The sequence below is a fragment of the Pseudophryne corroboree genome, chromosome 2, assembly GCF_028390025.1.
Source record: "Pseudophryne corroboree isolate aPseCor3 chromosome 2, aPseCor3.hap2, whole genome shotgun sequence".
NCBI lineage: Eukaryota > Metazoa > Chordata > Amphibia > Anura > Myobatrachidae > Pseudophryne > Pseudophryne corroboree.
In genome coordinates, this window is record NC_086445.1 from 598,040,856 (window position 1) to 598,062,905 (window position 22,050).

The following is a 22,050-nucleotide window of genomic DNA, read 5'->3' on the forward strand; positions in this document are numbered from 1 at the left end:
TTATTTATATATTTTTAAAAATATTTATTTATTTATTTTTAGACGGAATGGTAAAATCCCGGAAAAAAAATGGCGTGGGGTCCCCCCTCCAAAGCATAACCAGCCTCGGGCTCTTCGAGCCGGTCCTGGTTCTAAAAATCCGGGGGGAAAATGGACAGGGGATCCCCCGTATTTTTAAAACCAGCACCGGGCTCTGCACCTGGTGCAAAAAATACGGGGGACAAAAAGAGTAGGGGTCCCCCGTATTTTTAACACCAGCATCGGGCTCCACTAGCTGGACAGAATGCCACAGCTGGGGGTCACTTTTATACAGCGCCCTGCGGCCGTGGCATCAAATATCCAACTAGTCACCCCTGGCCGGGGTACCCTGGGGGAGTGGGGACCCCTTCAATCAAGGGGTCCCCCCCCAGCCACCCAAGGGCCAGGGGTGAAGCCTGAGGCTGTCCCCCCCATCCAAGGGCTGCGGATGGGGGGCTGATAGCCTTGAGAAAATGACAAGAATATTGGTTTTTCCTGTAGTACTACAAGTCCCAGCAAGCCTCCCCCGCAAGCTGGTACTTGGAGAACCACAAGTACTAGCATGCGGGAGAAAAACGGGCCCGCTGGTACCTGTAGTACTACTGGGAAAAAAAATAAGAATTTACTCACCGGTAATTCTATTTCTCGTAGTCCGTAGTGGATGCTGGGAACTCCGTAAGGACCATGGGGAATAGCGGGCTCCGAAGGAGGCTGGGCACTCTAGAAAGATCTTAGACTACCTGGTGTGCACTGGCTCCTCCCACTATGACCCTCCTCCAAGCCTCAGTTAGGTACTGTGCCCGGACGAGCGTACACAATAAGGAAGGATTTTGAATCCCGGGTAAGACTCATACCAGCCACACCAATCACACCGTACAACTCGTGATATGAAACACAGTTAACAGTATGAAACAATAGAGCCTCTCAACAGATGGCTCAACAATAACCCGATTTAGTTAACAATAACTATGTACAAGTAATGCAGATAAACCGCACTTGGGATGGGCGCCCAGCATCCACTACGGACTACGAGAAATAGAATTACCGGTGAGTAAATTCTTATTTTCTCTAACGTCCTAGTGGATGCTGGGAACTCCGTAAGGACCATGGGGATTATACCAAAGCTCCCAAACGGGCGGGAGAGTGCGGATGACTCTGCAGCACCGAATGAGAGAACTCCAGGTCCTCCTCAGCCAGGGTATCAAATTTGTAGAATTTTGCAAACGTGTTTGCCCCTGACCAAGTAGCTGCTCGGCAAAGTTGTAAAGCCGAGACCCCTCGGGCAGCCGCCCAAGATGAGCCCACCTTCCTTGTGGAATGGGCATTGACAGATTTTGGCTGTGGCAGGCCTGCCACAGTATGTGCAAGCTGAATTGTACTACAAATCCAACGAGCAATAGTCTGCTTAGAAGCAGGAGCACCCAGCTTGTTGGGTGCATATAGGATAAACAGCGAGTCAGATTTTCTGACTCCAGCCGTCCTGGAAACATATATTTTCAGGGCCCTGACAACGTCTAGCAACTTGGAGTCCTCCAAATCCTTAGTAGCCGCAGGCACCACAATAGGCTGGTTCAGGTGAAACGCTGACACCACCTTAGGGAGAAACTGGGGACGAGTCCTCAATTCTGCCCTATCCATATGGAAAATCAAATAAGGGCTTTTACAAGACAAAGCCGCCAATTCTGATACTCGCCTGGCAGAAGCCAAGGCCAATAACATAACCACCTTCCATGTGAGATATTTCAGATCCACGGTTTTTAGTGGTTCAAACCAAAGTGATTTTAAGAAAACTCAACACCACGTTGAGATCCCAAGGTGCCACAGGAGGCACAAACGGGGGCTGACTATGCAGCACTCCTTTTATAAATGTCTGAACTTCAGGTACTGAAGCTAGTTCTTTTTTGAAAGAAAATCGACAGAGCCGAGATCTGTACCTTAATGGAACCCAATTTAAGGCCCATAGTCACTCCTGCTTGCAGGAAATGCAGAAATCGACCTAGTTGAAATTCCTCTGTTGGGGCCCTTTCGGCCTCACACCATGCAACATATTTTCGCCATATGCGGTGATAATGAGTTGCTGTAACCTCTTTCCTGGCTTTAGTAAGCGTAGGAATTACTTCCTCCGGAATACCCTTTTCCTTCAGGATCCGGCGTTCAACCGCCATGCCGTCAAACGCAGCCGCGGTAAGTCTTGGAACAGACAGGGCCCCTGCTGCCGCAGGTCCTGACTGAGTGGCAGAGGCCATTGGTCCTCTGATATAAATTCTTGAAGTTCTGGGTACCAAGCTCTTCTTGGCCATCCACGAGTATCGTTCTTACTCCTCGCCTTCTTATTATTCTCAGTACCTTTGGTATGAGAGGCAGAGGGGAGAACACCTAAACCGACTGGTACACCCACGGTGTTACCAGAGCGTCCATAGCTATCGCCTGAGGGTCCCTTGACCTGGAGCAATATCTTTTATAGCTTTTTGTTAAGGCGGGACGCCATCATGTCCACCTGTGGCCTTTCCCAATGGTGTACAATCCTATTGGAAGACTTCTGGAGGAAGTCCCCATTCTCCCGGGTGGAGGTCGTGTCTGTTGAGAAGATCTGCTTCCCAGTTGTCCACTCCGGGAATGAACACTGCTGACAGTGCTAACACATGATTTTCCGCCTATCGGAGAATCCTTGTGGCTTCTGCCATCGCCATCCTGCTTTTTGTGCCGCCCTATTGATTACATGGGCGACTGCCGTGATGTTGTCTGATTGGATCAGTACCGGCTGGTTTTGAAGCAGAGGCCTTGCTGGCCTCAGGGCATTGTAAATGGCCCTCAGATCCAGAATATTTATGTGTAGGGAAATAACCTGACTTTACCAAAGTCCCTGGAAGTTTCTTCCCTATGCGACTGCCCCCCAGCCTCAAAGGCTGGAATCCATGGTCACTAGGACCTAGTCCTGTATGCCGAACCTGCGGCCCTCTTGAATATGGGCACTCTGCAGCCACCACAGTAGAGATACCCTGGTCCTTGGAGACAGGGTTATCAGCCTATGCATCGGAAGATGCGATCCGGACCACTTGTCCAACAGGTCCCTCTGAAAAGTTCTTGTATGGAACCTGCCTAATGGGATTGCTTCGTAAGAAGCTACCATTTTTCCCAGGACTCGCGTGCAATGATGCACCGCTACCTATTTTGGTTTCAGGAGGTCTCTGACTAGAGATGACAACTCCTTGGCTTTCTCCTCCGGGAGAAACACTATTTCTGGTTTATGTCCAGAACCATCCCCAGGAACAGTAGACGTGTCATAGGAACCAGCTGTGACTTTGGACTGTTTAGAATCCACCTATGCTGTTGTAGCATTTTCCAAAATAGTGCTACCCCGACTACCAACTGCTCCTTGGACCTCGCCCTCATAACGAGATTGTCCAATTACGGGATAATTACAACTCCCTTTTTTTTGAAGGAGTATCATCATTTCGGCCATTACCTTGATAAAACACCCTCGGTGCCATGTACAGTCCAAACGGCAGTGTCTGGACTTGGTAATGGTAATCCTGTACCACAAATCTGAGGTACTCCTGGCGAGGATGGTAAATGGGGACATGCAGGTAAGCATCCTTGATGTCCCGGGATACCATGTAATCCCCCTCGTCCAGGCTTGCAATAACCGCCCTGAGCGATTCCATCTTGAACTTGAATTTTTTTATGTTCAAGGATTTTAAATATAAAATGGGTCACACCGAACCATGCGGTTTCGGTACCCCAACCCGTGTGGAATAGTAACCCCGTCCTTGTTGAAGTAGGGGCACCTTGAGTATTACCTGCTGGGAATACCGCTTATTAATTGCCTCTAGCACAGCCTCCCTGCTTGAGGGAGTTGTCAGCAAGGCATATTTTAGGAAACGGCTGGGGGGAGACATCTCTAATTCCAGCTTGTACCCCTGAAATACTACTTGGAAGAAACAGGGATCCACCTGTGAGCGAGCCCACTAATTGCTGAAATTTTTGAGGCGGCCCCCCACCGTACCTGGCTACACCTGTGGAGCACCCGCGTCATGGTGTGTACTCACAGGAGGCGGGGGAAGAATCTTGATTCTGGGAACAGGCTGACTGGTGCAGCTTTTTCCCTCTACCCTTGTCTCTGTACAGAAAGGAAGCGCCATTTGACCCGCTTGCTTTTCTGAAGCCGAAAGGACTGTACCTTTTTCTGTGAGGAAACCTGAGGTAAAATTATTTCTTCCCAGCAGTTGCTGTGGATACGAGGTCCCAAAGACCATCCCCAAATAATTCCTCACTCTTATAAGGCTCTCTATGCGCTTTTTAAGTCAGCATCACCTGTCCAGTGACAGGTCTCTAATACCCTCCTGACAGAATGGACATTACATTTATTTTGGATGCCAGCCGGCAAAATATCCCTCTGTGCATCCCCCATATATAAGACAACGTCTTTAATATGTTTTTATGTTTGCCAACTATTATCCCTGTTTGACAGGGTCACCAACCACGCTGCAGCAGCACTATCTGCAGGTCTCAGTTTTTATCAACAGGTACCTATTAAAGTGGCCGTATCCTAAGACGGCAGTGCCACCTTTTTTGACAAACGTGTGAGCGCCTTATCCACCCTAGGGGATATCTCCCAGCGTAACTTATCCTCCTGGCGGGAAAGGGTACGCCATCAGTAACTTTTTATAAATTACCAGTTTCTTAACGGGGGAACCCACGCTTTTCACACACTTCAATTATTCATCTGATGGGGGAACAAAACACTGCCTGTTTTTTCTCCCCAAACCTAAAACCCATTTATAGAGGTTAAAGTCAGAAATGTATAACACATTTTTTATTGCCGGGATCAAGTCACGGATTGGATTGTGTATATGTCTCCACCTTGTCGACACTGGAGTCAGACTCTGTGTCGACATCTGTGTCTGCCATCTGAGAGAGCGGGCGTTTTTGAGCCCCTGATGGCCTTTGAGACGTCTGGGCAGGCGCGGGCTGCGAAGCCGGCTGTCCCACAGCTGTTACGTCATCCACCCTTTTATGTAGGGAGTTGACACTGTCGGTTAATACCTTTTACCTCTCTATCCACTCTGGTGTCGGCCCCACAGGGGGCGACATCACATATATCGGCCTCTGTTCCGTCACCATATAAGCCTCCTCATTCAACATGTCGACACAGCCGTACCGACACACCGCAGACACACAGGGAATGCTCTAAACGAGGACAGGACCCACAAAAGCCCTTTGGGGGGACAGAGTGAGAGTATGCCAGCACACACCAGAGCGCTATATACTGCAGGGACTAACTGAGTTATGTCCCCTATAGCTTTATATCTATATATATATAATGTATACTGCGCCTAAATTTAGTGCCCCCTCTCTCTTTTTTTAACCCTTGTAGACTGCAGGGGAGAGCCAGGGAGCTTCCCTCCAACGGAGCTGTGAGGGAAAATGGCGCCAGTGTGCTGAGGAGATAGGCTCCGCCCCTTTTTCGCGGCCTATTCTCCCGTTTTTTATGGACTTCTGGCAGGGGTATTTACCTCATATATAGCCCCTGGGGCTATATATTGAGGTATTTTTGCCAGCCAAGGTGTTTTTATTGCTGCCTCAGGGCGCCCCCCCCCAGCGCCCTGCACCCTCAGTGACCGGAGTATGAAGTGTGTGAGAGGAGCAATGGCGCACAGCTGCAGGGCTGTGCGCTACCTTGGTGAAGACTGAGTCTTCATACCGCCGATTTTCCGGACCATCTTCTTGCTTCTGGCTCTGTAAGGGGGACGGCGGCGCGGCTCCGGGACCGAACATCAAGGCTGGGCCTGCGGTCGATCCCTCTGGAGCTAATGGTGTCCAGTAGCCTAAGAAGCCCAATCCGGCTGCAAGCAGGCGAGTTCGCTTCTTCTCCCCTTAGTCCCTCGCTGCAGTGAGCCTGTTGCCAGCAGGTCTCACTGAAAAGAACAAATTCTAAGACTATAACTTTCTAAGAGCTCAGGAGAGCCCCTAGTGTGCATCCAACCTCGGCCGGGCACGAAATCTAACTGAGGCTTGGAGGAGGGTCATAGTGGGAGGAGCCAGTGCACACCAGGTAGTCTAAGATCTTTCTAGAGTGCCCAGCCTCCTTCGGAGCCCGCTATTCCCCATGGTCCTTACGGAGTTCCCAGCATCCACTAGGACGTTAGAGAAAATACCCAAATAAAAACAGGAGACACACCTTGAGAGTAAAACTTTATTGCACACCCGCCGACACACACATACTTACCTATGTTGACCCGCCGACTGCCACGTCTCCTGATCCGACGATCCGGGGTACCTGTGAATAAAATTATACTCACCTCAATCCAGTGTCCAGATATAAATCCTCGTACTTGGCAAAAAAAATAAACGCACACCCGACCAAGCCGGACTGAAAGGGGCCCCATGTTTACACATGGGACCCCTTTCCCCGAATGCAGAGATACCCCCCGTGACTGCTGTCACAGAAAGGTCTCTTAAGCCAATCAGCGAGCGCAACGTCCTGGCACTCTGCTGATTGGCTGCACGTCTGAGCTGTCAGACAGCGCATCGCAAAGCCTCTCCATTATACTCAATGGTGGGAACTTTGCGGTTAGCGGTGAGGTCACCCGCGGTCAGCGGCTGACCGCGGGTAACCCCACCGCTGACGGCAAAGATCCCACCATTGAAAGTAATTGAGGGAGCTGTGCGATGCGCTGTCTGAGCTCACACGCGCATACAGCCAATCAGGTGAGTGCAACGAAGTAGCGCTTCCTGATTGGCTGAAGGGACCTCTGTGACAGGAGTCACGTGGGGTCCCGACATTCGGGGAAAGGGGTCCCATGTGAAAACATGGGACCCCTTTCAGTCCACTGGTCCGGGTGTTCGTTTATTTTTTTTGCCAAGTACGAGGAGTTATATCTGGACACTGGATTGAGGGGAGTATAATTTTATTCACAGGTACCCCGGATCGTCTGATCAGGAGACGTGGCAGTCGGCGGGTCAACATAGGTAAGTATGTGGGTGTCGGCAGGTGTGCAATAAAGTTTTACACTCAAGGTGTGCGTCTCCTGTTTTTATTTGGGTATTTTTTTTCCAGTAGTACTACAAGTACCAGCGGGCCCGTTTGTCTCCCGCATGCTGGTACTTGTGGTTCTCCAAGTACCAGCTTGCGGGGGAGGCTTGCTGGGACTTGTAGTACTACAGGAAAAAACCAATATTCTTGTCATTTTCTCAAGGCTATCCGCAGCCCTTGGATGGGGGGGGGGGGGGGGGGTCGGGGGGACAGCCTCGGGCTTTACCCCTGGCCCTTGGGTGGCTGGGGGGGGACCCCTTGATTGAAGGGGTCCCCACTCCCCCAGGGTACCCCGGCCAGGGGTGACTAGTTGGATATTTAATGTCACGGACGCAGGGCGCTGTATAAAAGTGACCCCCGGCTGTGGCATTATCTGTCCAGCTAGTGGAGCCCGATGCTGGTGTAAAAAATACGGGGGACCCCTACTCTTTTTGTACCAGTACCAGGCGCAGAACCCGGTGCTGGTTTTAAAAATACGGGGGATCCCCTGTCCATTTTCCCCCCGGATTTTTAGAACCAGGACCAGCTCGAAGAGCCCGAGGCTGGTTATGCTTTGGAGGGGCGACCCCACGCAATTTTTTTTCGGGTTTTTTCCCGTTTTTTAAAAATCGGAACAAAATCCGTCAAATCGTCCGTTTTTCGTCAGCGGGACTGTCGAATCCGTTTTTTATTGAATATGGTCAATTTTGGCACCCACTTGCCGAAATTAGACGGTCGAATTGTGTCGAATTAAAAAACGGCCGAAAAATTGCCGCGATTCGCCGCTAATTGCATATACCCCTTATGATCTTATGATGTAAAAACTACGACCATCAAGTCTGATTCAACAGCTGCAAATGGGCATTTGAGCTACGGAGTCAAACCATGCAAATTGAGATCTTGCGGTAATGGAGGTGATGTCTACACGTCGTAAAATTAAAATCAGGTTATCCGGATGGTAGGTCGACCAATATTGGTCAACACCATTTTTATTTTATTTTTTAATTATATATATTTTTTACGTTTTTATACCTTACCATCCATGTGGACTACAGTTAGGAATAGTAACCTGTGCTAAGCAAGGCACCTTGCGTGCGGCATGGCGAGCAAAGAGCTATGCAATGGGACACAGTGCACTAATTGGGCTTCCTGGCCATGTTCCGCAAAAATACAAATAAAAAGGTCATGTTGACCTGTCTCATGTCAACCATTTTAATGAGTCGATAATGTCAACCGATTCACTGTCTACCTAATCCATTGATCCATAACCTTGAAATCAGAATGCAGATTATAGTGCGAGAAGATTAAAAAAAAAAAAAAATTGGGTAGAGAGTGCGTTTTGCTTAGTGTATATAATTTATGCTTGGGAGTGGAAGAGTTCACACTAGAGTTGACTTTAATGAAGAAATTGAGGTCTGTTGAATTTTGTGAACATGTACATCACCACATCACCACTCTTAACGTGCATGTTCTACAAGGTTACTTTCCTGACACAGACATTAACTCCATTTGGTTCAACGCTACCCACTATACGAATGCTTCTCAAATGAAAATTAAACTCAAGATAAACTTGAACAGAAATAGATAGAATATAGTTACCTTCTTGACACTGTCCTCTTCCTCTTGCCTCTTCTCATAATGTGAAAAGTCGTCAAATATAGAAGTGGTGTGTTTGTAGCTAGCTATGATTCGGAGAACTTGGCGAGCTTTTTCCAGGGGAACCTCCTGAGTGTCTCGGGAGTTGGTAACTGGCTTATTTTCATTGTTCTCTAGCCGAATGTGACGTAATTGCCCATTAGGCACATCCTTCACAAACAGCCAGCGTACATCGAAGCGGCCCTTCCACTTGTCCTGGGACCATACCCCTGCACAGGTATTATAGTCCACAGCTGATCGCATTTCTGCCACCCCACAAAAGTGACCACTACCATTAACACTGAAAAGCAAATAGACAGGACCTTTGCCATTTAGAGAACGATAAGCTGCATCCAGACGTTTGTTGCCATGCTCTGTAGAACACCAAATATTGTACTTGATAGAACGGTGTATGTCATCTTCCGAGTAACTCTTAACAATAAACACTCGTCCAAATTTTGGGTTACAGTCAAAATCCTTTGGATTGTAGTTATTCAGGGAACGCAGTTTCTCCAGAACAGGGTGTGGGTCTGCTGAGGTGTGTGCAGCCTGTGCCTGCTCAGACACTCTGTTGCGAGGTGCTGACCAACGATTTGGAGGATGTGACGAAACACCAGTGGGTACAGGCTGTTGAAGGACTGGAGGCGATGGCGGTTGGCAGATGTTGGATGAAGGTGCTTTGTTTTCCCAAGTTCCAATTTCCATGTTGTGCTTGATAGGTGGAGGAAGTGCCTTTCCCATGTTCTGCTTGGCTGGTTTGCTGGCAATGTCAGCCCATGAAGCCTGCTTTGGTGGGGCTATGGTTGCAGGGGGCAGACTGCTCACCCCTGTTTTTAAACCATTTCCTTCTCCCAATTTTAAAGTTCCCATACTTTGCTCTAGACTGCCTACTGCTTTGCCACCACCAAAGCTCGTTTGGCCCTCCAAAACAGCTCCTCCCAAAGTGCTGGGAGCATAAGTGTAGCTACCACCATAGCCAGAGCTAGGTGCAGATGCACCTGGAGAGCTTCCTCCGCTTCCCCAGGCTGAGAAGTCCATGCCACTTGGGAAAAAGTTGAAACCAGGTTGTCCTAAGAAAGGAGCACTGCTTAGAGGTCCAAACATTGCATCTGGCAAGAAGTGTGGTTCACCGTTGCTCAGCTGACCATAAGAGGCAAGGAAAGGCATGCTTGGTGGAGGATCACCTCCAGTAGACCAGGCAGCATCACTCAGTGAATAGGAAAAGCCAATGGATGGGCTGTAGTAACTGGGAAGGTATGAATCTGACAAGGCAGTGTATCCATTGTTCTAGAATGAAACAGAAGTTTATATGAACATGTAGAAAAACATGACACAGAAGTGCACAATGTACAAAATAAAAATTTTAAAGGAAAGCACATAGGCTGCTATACACCTGGTTCCTACCTACTTCCAGCCCATCTTACTACAGTCAGGAAGGACTTGTCAAAGGCCACCTTGACTCAACTCCTAGATGATAATCCTGCCTAAAAATTTAGGACACTACTGGATTATATCCATAACTTCACAGGGAACCTTCTTGCTTACCATATTATCTGTTCTCTGGGCCATTTCCAAATATACCTACACACTTCCATACGTTGTATCCCGAATATAACTAAAGCTGTCAATTTTTCTATTGCTGCAAAATGGGGAAGGGAGAATAAGAACCTTCCTCGGCCAATGCCATAGTTAACTCCATTTACAGCACATACCACCTAGAACACATACGAGTGTTCTTAAAGAAGCGTTTGGTCTCCCTGGATTTCATACTATGAAGCCCTGAGACAGAACCAATTATGCTTTATCCAAACCTGAAAGTAGACTCCAACAAACCCCTCCCCCCCCCCCCGCCCTTCACACACACACACTTCTTTTTCTACTTCTAGCACCCCCTTCTGTATCTCAATTAGGCAACAATTATAATGAACCGATGTTAAGGTAACTGGTCATAAATCCCTGTTTATATATATATATATATATATATATATATTTATTTTGTGCCATTAGATTATAGTCCCTCCTTTATTCATTGTAATTTTGTTTACTACAGTATATTCCCATTTTCCTTTCCATATACCCTTACTATTTGAAACTGAAAAATCTCAACCTGAAAATAAATAGAATACATTTAATGCTGTAGTTTAGTATGGCATTTTCTTTGAAAACCCATAAAAAGAGGTTTCAAATGAGATCTTGCCCAACTCTCTAGCTCAATTGGGTGAGCTGCAAGTGCAATTGAAAAAAATAATAAAACACATTAATGCAGCTATAAAAGGCATATAACTTTAAAACCATTGAACATAGACTAAGATTCGGGGGTTTTCTTTACCCCTATGGCAGCATTTAAAAATACCAAATTTCAACACAATATGAAAAGTTCAGTCTGAAACCTGTGTTGATCTGGTGTGGAATAAACCTGATGCATCAACTTTGCTGCGAGAAGACTGAAATTATAGAACATATATCACTCCAGTTAGCAACACTTCCACATGTTTCTGCATGTGGAAAGGATATCCGTTTATATATATTCAACTGGCAGAGAAAATTAAGTGTATGAGAGATACAAAAATGTAACACCAGCCAAGCAACCCAGATAAGAAAGAATTCCTACCTGTCGTTCTTGTGTATGTAGATAGGGCTCAAATTCATCGTCATTCATGCCATCTTTCTGATGAACAGACCCATTTTGCACTAAAAAAAATAAAATATATAAATTAAAAAAAAAAAAATAGGATTTTGGTTACCTACCGGTAAATCCTTTTCTCGTAGACCGTAGAGGATGCTGGGGTCCACATTAGTACCATGGGGTATAGGCCGGTCCACCAGGAGCCATTGGCACTTTAAGAGTTTGAGAGTGTGGGCTGGCTCCTCCCTCTATGCCCCTCCTACCAGACTCAGTCTAGAAACTGTGCCCGAGGAGACTGACATCTTCGAGAGAAGGATTATACACAGATAGTGGCGAGATTCATACCAGCTCACACATACAAGGCATGTCAAGCTAACTTAGCTTGAACACTCAGCAACCGCTGAAACATTACTTACCAAGTAACAATGCAGTACTCAAGTAAAACAAAGTTGTACTGAACCAAAAAACATGTGCAGGAAAACGAAGCGCTGGGCAGGCGCCCAGCATCCTCTACGGACTACAAGAAAAGGATTTACCGGTAGGTAACCAAAATCCTATTTTCTCTTACGTCCTAGAGGATGCTGGGGTCCACATTAGTACCATGGGGATGTACCAAAGCTCCCAGAACGGGAGGAAGAGAACTTCAGATCATCAGTATCGAACTTGTAAAACTTTGCAAACGTGTTCGACCCAGACCAAGTTGCAGCTCGGCAAAGTTGCACTGCCGAGACACCCTGGGCAGCCGCCCAGGAAGACCCCACCTTACGAGTAGAGTGGGCCTTAACAAATTTTGGACACTGCAGTCCTGCCGTAGAAAACGCGTGCTGGATAGTGAACCGAATCTAGCGAGAAATAGTCTGCTTAGAAGCAGGACACCCGAATTTTCTTGGGATCATAGGACCAACAGAGAATCCAACTTTCTGTGACGAGACGTTCTCTTCACATATATCTTCAGTGCCCTTACTACATCCAAGGACTTTGTAATTGAGGAGTCGGTAGCCACTGGCACCACAATAGGTTGGTTGATGTGAAATGCCGACACAACCTTCGGAAGAAACTGCTAACGTGTCCGGAGCTCAGCTCTATCTTCGTGGAAGATCAAGTAAGGGCTTTTACAGGATAACGCCCCCAATTCAGACACGCGTCTAGCAGAAGCTAAGGCCAACAACGCGACCACATTCCATGTAAGAAATTTGACCTCAACCTCCTGTAGAGGCTCAAACTAATCCGACTGGAGGAACTGCAACATCACGTTAAAAAGGTCCCAAGGCGCCATAAAAAAAAAAAAAGTCCGAAACTCAGGGGTGGGCAGCCAATTGTTTCTGAAAGAAAATGGATAGGGCCGAAATCTGGACCTTCACAGATCATAACCTCAGGCCCATATCCACAGCTGCTTGCAGGAAAAGGAGAAAACAGAGTTGAAACTCCACCGTAGCAAACTTCTTGGATTCACACCAAGAGACATATTTCTTCCAAATACGATGGTAATGTTTAGACATTACCCCTTTCCTAGCATATATCAGGGTAGGAATGGCCTTCTTCGGAATGCCCTTCCGAGCAAGTATCAGGCGCTCAACTTCCATGCCGTCAAACGTAGCCGCGGTAAGTCTTGATAGGCGAACGGCCCCTGCTGCAGGAGGTCCTCTCGAAGAGGCAGAAGCCTCGGTTCTTCTTACTGTAGATTCAGAAGGTCCGCGTACCAAGCCCTTCTTGGTCAGGCTGGGGCAATGAGGATCGCTTCAACCCTTGTTCTCTTTATGAGCTTTAGGATTCTTGGGATGAGTGGTGGAAACACGTACACTGACTGGAACACCCACGGAGCCACCAGGGCATCCACTGCCACTGCCTGTGGGTCCCTCGACCTGGAACAATAACGCTGAAGCTTCTTGTTGAGACGAGAGGCCATCATGTCTATTTGGTGCAATCCCCAAAGGTCTGTTATTTCCTTGAACACCTCCGGATGGAGACCCCACTCTCCTGGATGGAGATAGTGTCTGCTGAGGAAGTCTGCTTCCCAGTTGTCTACTCCCGAAATGAAGATGGCTGACAGCGCCAACGCGTGCTTTTTTGTCCAGAGGAGTATTCTTGTCACCTCTGACATTGCCGCTCTACTCTTTGTTCCACCCTGTCTGTTTATGTAAGCCACGGTCATTACGTTGTCCGACTGCACTCGAATGGCCCGATTTCTTAGAAGAGGGGCCGCCTGAAGAAGACCATTGCAGTTCCAGGATGTTGATGGGCAGGCTGGCTTCCAGGTTTGACCATCGTCCTTGGAAGGTTACTCCTTGAGTGACTGCTCCCCAACCCCGAAGGCTCGCATCCGTGGTTAGAAGGACCCAGTCCTAAATTCCAAACCTGCGGCCCTCCAGAAGGTGAGGTAATTGGAGCCACGAGAGGAGTGAAATCCTGGCCCTTGGCGACAGACAAATTCTCTGGTGCATGTGGAGATGAGATCCCGACCACTTGTTCATAAGATCCAGTTGGAAGGTCCGAGCGTGGAACCTCCTGTACTGGAGAGCCTCGTAAGAGGCCACCATCTTTCCCAATAGGCGAATGCATTGATGAACCGACACCCGGGCTGGCTTCAGGACATCCCGGACCATAGCTTGTATCACCAACGCCTTTTCCTGCGGAAGAAACACCTTTTGCACTTACGTATCCAGGATCATTCCCAGAAAGGACAACCTCTGGGTTGGTTCCAAATGTGACTTTGGAAGGTTCAGAATCCAACCATGACTCCGGAGGGGGCGTGTTGTGAGAACAATGGATTGCAGCAGCTTCTCCTTGGACGATGCCTTTATCAGCAGATCGTACAGATATGGAATGATGTTCACCCCGTTTGCGGAGGTGAACCATCATTTCTGCCATCACCTTGGTAAACACTCTTGGTGCTGTGGAGAGGCCAAATGGCAGGGCCTGGAACTGGAAATGACAGTCCAGCAATGTGAAACGGAGATAAGCCTGATGTGGCAGCCAGATCGGAATGTGGAGGTACGCATCCTTGATATCCAGTGATACCAGGAATTCCCCCTCTTCCAGACCTGATATCACCACCCTGAGAGACTCCATCTTGAACCTGAACTCCTTTAGAAAGGGGTTCAATGATTTCAGGTTCAGAATGGGACTGACGAACCATCCGGTTTCGGTACCACAAAAAGGTTCGAATAGTAACCTTAGTTATGCATATGAGGTGGTACTGGTACAATGACCTGTGCCTCCACCAGTTTTTGGACAGCTTCTTGTAGTACAGTGCTGTCTGCAAACAGAGTTGGTAAGCCTGATTTGAAAAAACAATGAGGAGGGAGACTTTGAAATTCCAGCCTGTATCCCTGGGCTACAATATCTATCACCCAGGGATGCAGGCCGGACGATACCCAGACGTGACTGAAGTGTCCGAGTCTTGCTCCCACTGGCCCCACCTCCAGGCCGCGCGGTCCACCGTCATGCAGAGGACTTTGGCGTACCTGAAGCAGGCTTTTGTTCCTGGGAACCTGCAGCTTTCTTGGACTTAACTCGACCTCCCCTAAAGAAGGTATTGGACGTTCTTGCCTTTCTAGGCCAAAAGGACTGCGGTGCAGATGAAGAGAAGGATTTCTTTGGAGCAGGTGCTGCTGAGGGAAGAAACGGAGACCTACCCGCTGTAGCCGTGGATATCCACGCGTCTAGAGCTTCCCCAGAGAGGGCCTGCCCTGTATAGGGTAGAGACTCCACACTCCTTCTGGATTCCGCGTCGGCCAACCACTGCGGCAGCCACAGTCCCGACGAGCTGAAACAGACACGGAAGATATTACTGCAGCCATGGAACCCAGGTCTTTCATGGATTCTACCATAAAACCTGCTGAATCATGTATGTTGCGTAAATATAATGCAACGTCATCCCTATCCATCGTATACAAATCCTCAAGTAAGGTAGCCGGCCACTTGACTATTGCCTTTGCAATCCATGCAGTAGCAATAGTGGGACGTAATATGGACCCTGAAGCAGTGTACATTGATTTAAGCGTGTTATCAATTCTTCTATCAGCTGGCTCCTTTAAAGCGGTAGATCCTGGAACAGGCAAAACCACCTTCTTTGAGAGTCTGGACACAGAAGCGTCAACAATCGGCGGGTTTTCCCATTTTTCCTATCCTCCTCAGGGAAAGGAAACGCCACCTGGACGCTTTTAGGAACCTGGAATTTTTCCTCAGGGTTACCCATGCTTTTTCAAATATAGCATTCAATTCCTTTGATGCAGGGAAGGTTAGCGAGGCTTTTTTATTTTCAGTGAAAATGGTCTCAACCTGCTCAGGTGTGGTATCATTAACATTCAACACATCCCTGATAGCCTCTATCAAAAATTGCACCCACTTTGCAAGAGATGCGGACCCCCGCAACACATCCCCAGCACCGTCTGTGGTGTCAGAATCGGTATCCGTGTAGTCTTGTGTGACCTTCACAAGCGCACGTTTGTGGGGGTATATAGCGGGGCGTCCTGAGGTACCAGAAAACGGCCATACTGCCATTGAGCTTTGTAATACCTGGGTTGCAGATTCATTACTTGCAACCCTGTCAGAAATCTGAGAAATCCAAGATTTGATAGAGGAAAACCACTCAGGTTCCCTTGCTGGTATCTGTGCTAAACCAGTGCTATCCTGATAACATGGAATGGGATCATCCTGGGAGGATAAATCTTCTGCAGCATATGACACAGTGTCCCTGGACATAGCTAAAGGAGACCACCATACACTCCACACACACAGGTGAGGGCAGACAGAGTCCCCCCCCCCCCCCCCCCCCCCCAAGAATGGCAAGAGAGACACAGATTGGAGCCAACCCACACACAGCGCTTGTAGCAAAGGGAGACCCCTTGTCAGCGTTGACTATGCACCTTAATAGGACACACAGTCGTATTACAGCCTCCCCTCCCTTCTACAAACCCCTGGTACCGTGTACAGATAGCTGAAGTTGCTGTAGAGGGACCTGTTCTTCCTCTCAGCGCTGTGCAGGCAGGAAAATGGCGTAGAAACGCTGCTGGGTCCGCTCTGAGAAGCTCCGCCCCCTTAATGGCACTGTCTTCCCGCTCTTCATGGATTATACTGGCCTGAGGAATTAGTGCTGGCTGAGATCCGAGGCCCCCGACAGGCTTCTGGACCAGTATAGGGGGTAAAGCGCTGGCCCAGGGCGCCCCTCACAGCGCTGCACCACGTACCGCTGAGCCTTCCCAGGAGCGCAGTTAATACTGCACTCCCTCCCCGCTGCCATCTTCACACCGGCCCCCCGCTTGCTAGGGGGGGGTCGGTGTCTCACTCACAACTTGTTCAGCTCTGTAAGGGGTTGGTGGCATGCTGCTGGGGCGAGCGGTCTGGGGAGAACGATCAGACCCCTCTGGAGCTCAGTGTCCAGTCAGCAGAGACAGTGGCTCAGACCCCGCAGGGCAGACACTGCTCCCCCCCTTAGTCCCACTCTGCAGGGAGGCCGTTGCCAGCAGCCTCCCTGTAAAATAAAAAACTCTAAAGTTAAACTTTTCTAGAAAAGCTCTGTACAGCTCCCCTAGCTGTGACCGGCTCCTCCGGGCACATTTTCTAAACTGAGTCTGGTAGGAGGGGCATAGAGGAAGGAGCCAGCCCACACTCTCAAACTCTTAAAAGTGCCAATGGCTCCTGGTGGACCCGTCTATACCCCATGGTACTAATGTGGACCCCAGCATCCTGTAGGACATAAGAGAAACATAGGTTACTGATGAAATTAAACTAATGGGATAAAGCTACAAAACTACTTCCAATTGTCACAGTAACCTATTAACAGGAAGTTTGCTATGTATACAGAAATAATCACAACTAATGTAAATATTTTAGGCTTTGACAAGCTACTGAAACTTTGTCATATATTTACGAAAGATACGGAAAATATTTGTACAAGCCAACTTGTATTTCAGGATGAATAGACCTTAACTAACAATACTCTTCTTGGCGTCACTTGCCAAAACCATCATAAAACATGGTTTGCCAAACTGCGTGTGTAATCATTTCTATTTTAGTCCAACCTATTTGCATTTAGACCTTGACAAAATTGCTTCTGGCGCGTCTTAGAGAGTCTCTAGCTCAGGAATCATTGCTAACTGTAATAACTTAAGAACTAAGTAATTGTTCATTCCTAAAATGTTAATACACAAATTTGAAAGTTAGATATAGATAGATCTCTCTTCTTAATGAACTAACTAAGGTTGTGTTAGTATCAACATTTTCAGCAGTGTCACAGAACAACATACTGTACATGATGTAGTGGGAGATGGACTTTGTACATGTTTATATTTTGCCTATATTATTTGATCCATTGTAATGTGGATCTAAAAGCTAGCTCTGATATGGCTCAATTTTTGGAGCATCTCCAATGCTGAACTTCTGCTCCTCCATTGGGTTGTTCAATATGAACACTGTCCATACAGTTACCAAACCTAACCCATAGAACAAACCCCACATTACCCATCCACACAGACAATCCTAACCAGCTTAACTCTCCTCAACCCCTCTCCATTAGGGAGGTCTTGTTCATGTCGTCAAAGCCATTACCCAAAGGGGTTGATTTATCAAGCAGCACAACAAGTGAAGAAATTGCATACTAATCAGCTTTGAGGTAGCATTAACAGGTGCACTATATATAATGCTATGCATAATCTAATTGGTTGCTATGGGCAACTTCACTATTTTTACTGCTTGATACATCAACCAAATCGCCATCCTTATGTGAATTACAACTTTGCAGAGGAGGAAGTTTAAATAATGCTGAACATGGCCCATCAGAGGAGACCACCAGCGGCTAATAAACCCATTAAAAACAAAACACACAATTAAAAAAAAAAACACACACACCACCCAACAACTCAAACCTACCCCCCCCCCCCCCCCCCAAACACTGCTGTTAAGACTTCAATCTATCACTCAACCTGCTGACCAGCTAATGCTCAAAGTTACTGTCAGCAACAATCCTCAATTATCTATAGATTGTGAGCAGGGCATTCCTACCTCTACGTCTTTCTGTTTTTGCCCAGTTTTGTTCTAATTGTAAAGCGCAACGGAATATGCGGCGCTATATAAGAAACTTAATAAATAAAATCTTATTTTGCGGAAAATGAAATACACCAAATTATTCAAATTTAGTATGACCCTGAAACATTTATTTTGAATATAGACCTATACCAGGGTAATGCTGTGGAAAACAAACAATATTCCTCATGCCTTTGTAGTCTGAATCTGTGCACCCTTTACTTTCAACAAAACCCCTTCTGTAAAAGACAAGTTTTCAATTTGTGCCCTCAGATCAACTACAACACACTCAGATGTAAGGTGGAGGATTCTCACCTTTATTACCCTGTCCTTTGGGTCTCTGCAAAAAAAAAAGAAAAAAAAGAAATTAAGTTTGCAATGTAAGAAAAATAAAAGATTGAGCATCACAAAAACGGGATCATAGTGGGAATAGAGGAAACCTGAGGAAGGAAAGAGGAGGCCACTGAACTAGACAGGGTTAGGGTGGGGTACTAAAGTGGTGCAGATTAGAGTATGACAAGACATATCAGGCAAGTAGGCGCTCCTCCCCCTCAGCACAGGCAGAAGGTTGGGATGAAGGGGCACTTAGTTTAGTAATGATGAATAACTGACAAGGACATAGCAGAAAGTAGAGTATTATATAGCGTGCTCACTAAACAAGTAGATAGCATAGCGCGGGGCGGAGAGTATGCGGGGAATGGCAGGGATGAGATGGAGAATATAAGGAATGGCAAACTAAGAAGGAAGGCAGGCTGCGAACGGCAGACAGATAGGGAAAGTGAGCAAGAACGATGCAGGGGGTGCGGGGAAGGACGGGTGCTGTGAGGGGAGGCGGGGGTGTTACAGGTACCGGCTCCAGCAGGCTACTGGCAGACATGTCGTCGGCGAAGAAGTGATCCAGGACCGGGAGATGCAGCAGGAGCGCGCCCTGAAAGCAGGAAAGGGGCGGGGATTGTGGCGCGTACACGGACGCGTCGACATTGCTTTCTGGCGAAGCCGTGGCAGCCATGTTGACTAAGGGTAGGAGCGGTCCAACCCCTACGGACAATATGCGCAACAGCACATAAGCCAACGCTACAGCTTCGGTCGTAGCCATATATACATCTGTTGTAATATTTCTGCGGTGAAAGAGTCGTCCTTGTACTTGTCTAGGGGAGAGAGGGCAATGTATCGCACATGCTGCACTGCCCTGTATCTACATAGAGGCGGGGCTAGCACTCGTAGACGGAGCACGTTACAGGTTCTAGTTTCAGCCCAAACTACGTCACCGATGCGACTCTATGTTATCTGGATGACGTATTTCCTGTCCGGTTGCATCGCTCCTCCGGGTCCTCCCTAGTGCTTGCCGCTGTGGTTCCGTCTACTTTGTTGATGTTGCTTTTATTCGTCTCTAGCTGCTCCCGACTGCGTCTGCTCCTCTCACCCCGGTGCCTAAGTGCAATACAGCAGCTCCGCCATTAATTGTCATGTAACCCAGAGCGGGCTGCGGGGAGGGAAGGGTAGGTGCGGGATACCTGATCTATACATGCCTCTGACGTTTCCATTCCCTCCAGCACTGTAATAAGGTGTCTGCTGCTGCCCAGTACATTAGTACACGTACCTCTGGGCAGCTGTAATGAATATATTTACGTAGGTTCCATTTTAGAGCATGGGACCCCCTGGTTTAGCATAAGTTAACTGCTTCAGATCGGGTGGTCTTCAGTATGCCGACTGTCGGGATCCCGACGCATAGTATACCGGAGCTGGAATCCCGACAGCCGGCATACCGACACTTTTTCTCCCTCATGGGGGTCCACGACCCCCCTGGAGGGAGAATAAAATAGTGTAGCGCGCCACCGTGCCCGCAGCGTGGCGAGCGCAGCGGGTCCGCAAGGGGCTCATTTGCGCTCGACACGCTGTCGGTATGCCGGCGGTCAGGCTCCCGGCGCCGGTATGCTGGTCGCCGGGAGCCCGGCCGCCGGCATACCATACTACACCCCTTCAGATCAACTAGGCTGAATTTGAGGGGGGTACACACTAGGCGATTTCAACCTAAGCGATCACCAATATGTCGGGCTGAGCTGCATGTCCGGGAATGCTGGCGGTGACGTCACTGATCGCAGTGTGTATGCACTATATCGTTGAACGTTATATCTTTCATCGTCGGCATTCCTTCTCATTCCATCTTCTCATACAAACACTACAATCCCTAGGTGTTCAGGACACAGCCCTTTCTTGGTTCTCATCCTACCTATCTAATCGCTCCTTCAGTGTTCGTTTCTCTGATTCCACATTCTCTTCGCTACCTCTCTCAGTTGGAGTACCGCAAGGCTCAGTCTTAGGTCCTCTGCTTTTCTCTATACCACATCTCTTGGCAAACTAATCAACTCTTTTGGATTTCAGTACCATCTGTATGCGGATGATACTCAAGTCTACCTATCCTCCCCACATTTGTCACCATCTGTATTGGGCCGTGTCAATGAATGCCTTTCTGCCATTTCATCTTGGATGACATCTCGCCACCTCAAACTTAATATTTCCAAAACAAAATTAATTATATTTCCACCGGCCAATAGGAGTTTCCAACCTGATATCTCTTATCACTGTTGAGAACTCGGCAATCATCCCTACCCCACAAGCTCGCTGCCTAGGTGTCATTCTTGACACTGAACTGTCCTTTGTTCCCCACATTCAATCGGTTTCAAGATCATGTTCTATACATCTAAGAAACATATCCAAAATACGACCATATCTTACACAAGACTCTGCTAAAACTCTAATCCATGCTCTCATTATCTCCCGCATTGATTATTGTAATAGTCTCCTGACTGGTCTTCCCAAACATAGGCTCTCACCACCACAATCCATTTTGAATGCAGCTGCAAAGCTAATCTTCCTCGCTAGACGTTCATCACCTGCAGATCCGCTCTGTCAGTCCCTCCATTGGTTACCAGTATTCTACCATATTAAATATAAAATACTATTACTGACATACAAAGCTGTTAACCAAACTGCACCATCATACATCTCTTCACTCATCTCAAAATATCTCCCTACCCGACCTCTATGCTCTGCACAAGATCTGCGTCTCTCATCCACACGCGTTGCTTGTTCACACTCAAAATTACAGGACTTTATCCAGGCTTCACCAACTCTGTGGAATGATCTCCCACGCACAATAAGACTCGCCTCTAGTCTGCAAACCTTTAAACGTTCCTAAAAACTTACCTCTTCAGACAAGCCTATCAAATTCCAGGCCCACCCACATAACCTTCAGTGCTTCCCTATCTAATTACATCCTCTCTGTACAGTACACATAACATCATATATCTTGTCTTTCTTTACTCTCACACCCTCCTGACCCTTGGCCAACATTGCGGGGTGATCATATCATACAACCCATTAAGAACCTAGCAATCTGGTGGACCATTATACAATAGGTAGCATCTATCCTTGTATATCAATGCCTATTTCCCTATAGATTGTAAGCTTGCGAGCAGGGCCTTCCTACTTCTATGTCTGTCTGTTTTTATCCAGTTTTGTTCTATTACTGTTGTTCTAATTGTAAAGCGCAACAGAATATGCTGCGCTATATAAGAAACTGTTAATAAATAATAAATAAATTCCTGCATTGGCTAGTGTGTACCTGCCTTTAGCTTCTTATTTGGCCATTACACTTGGTCAGAACATTAAACAGAGCCCCCTCCCCACAGGTGCTACTGCTCCCACTAGGTGTCACCGTGGGGGGGGGGTA

The 22,050-nt window shown here is 47.6% G+C and overlaps 1 protein-coding gene across 1 annotated transcript in view; it reads right to left on the reverse strand.

The window, feature by feature from the left end:
- YTHDF2 (YTH N6-methyladenosine RNA binding protein F2) overlaps positions 1 to 19,640 on the reverse strand; it is a 47,898-nt gene extending 28,258 nt beyond the window's left edge. Inside the window, exons 1-4 of the mRNA XM_063954661.1 lie at positions 19,168 to 19,640; positions 18,633 to 18,657; positions 11,280 to 11,359; positions 8,633 to 9,955 (exon numbers count right to left, since the gene is read on the reverse strand). Of these exons, the coding sequence (XP_063810731.1) occupies positions 8,633 to 9,955; positions 11,280 to 11,359; positions 18,633 to 18,657; positions 19,168 to 19,413 (1,674 nt within the window). The 5' untranslated portion in view covers positions 19,414 to 19,640. The remainder of the gene's footprint in view (positions 1 to 8,632; positions 9,956 to 11,279; positions 11,360 to 18,632; positions 18,658 to 19,167) is intronic.
- Between the last annotated feature and the right edge of the window lie 2,410 nt (positions 19,641 to 22,050).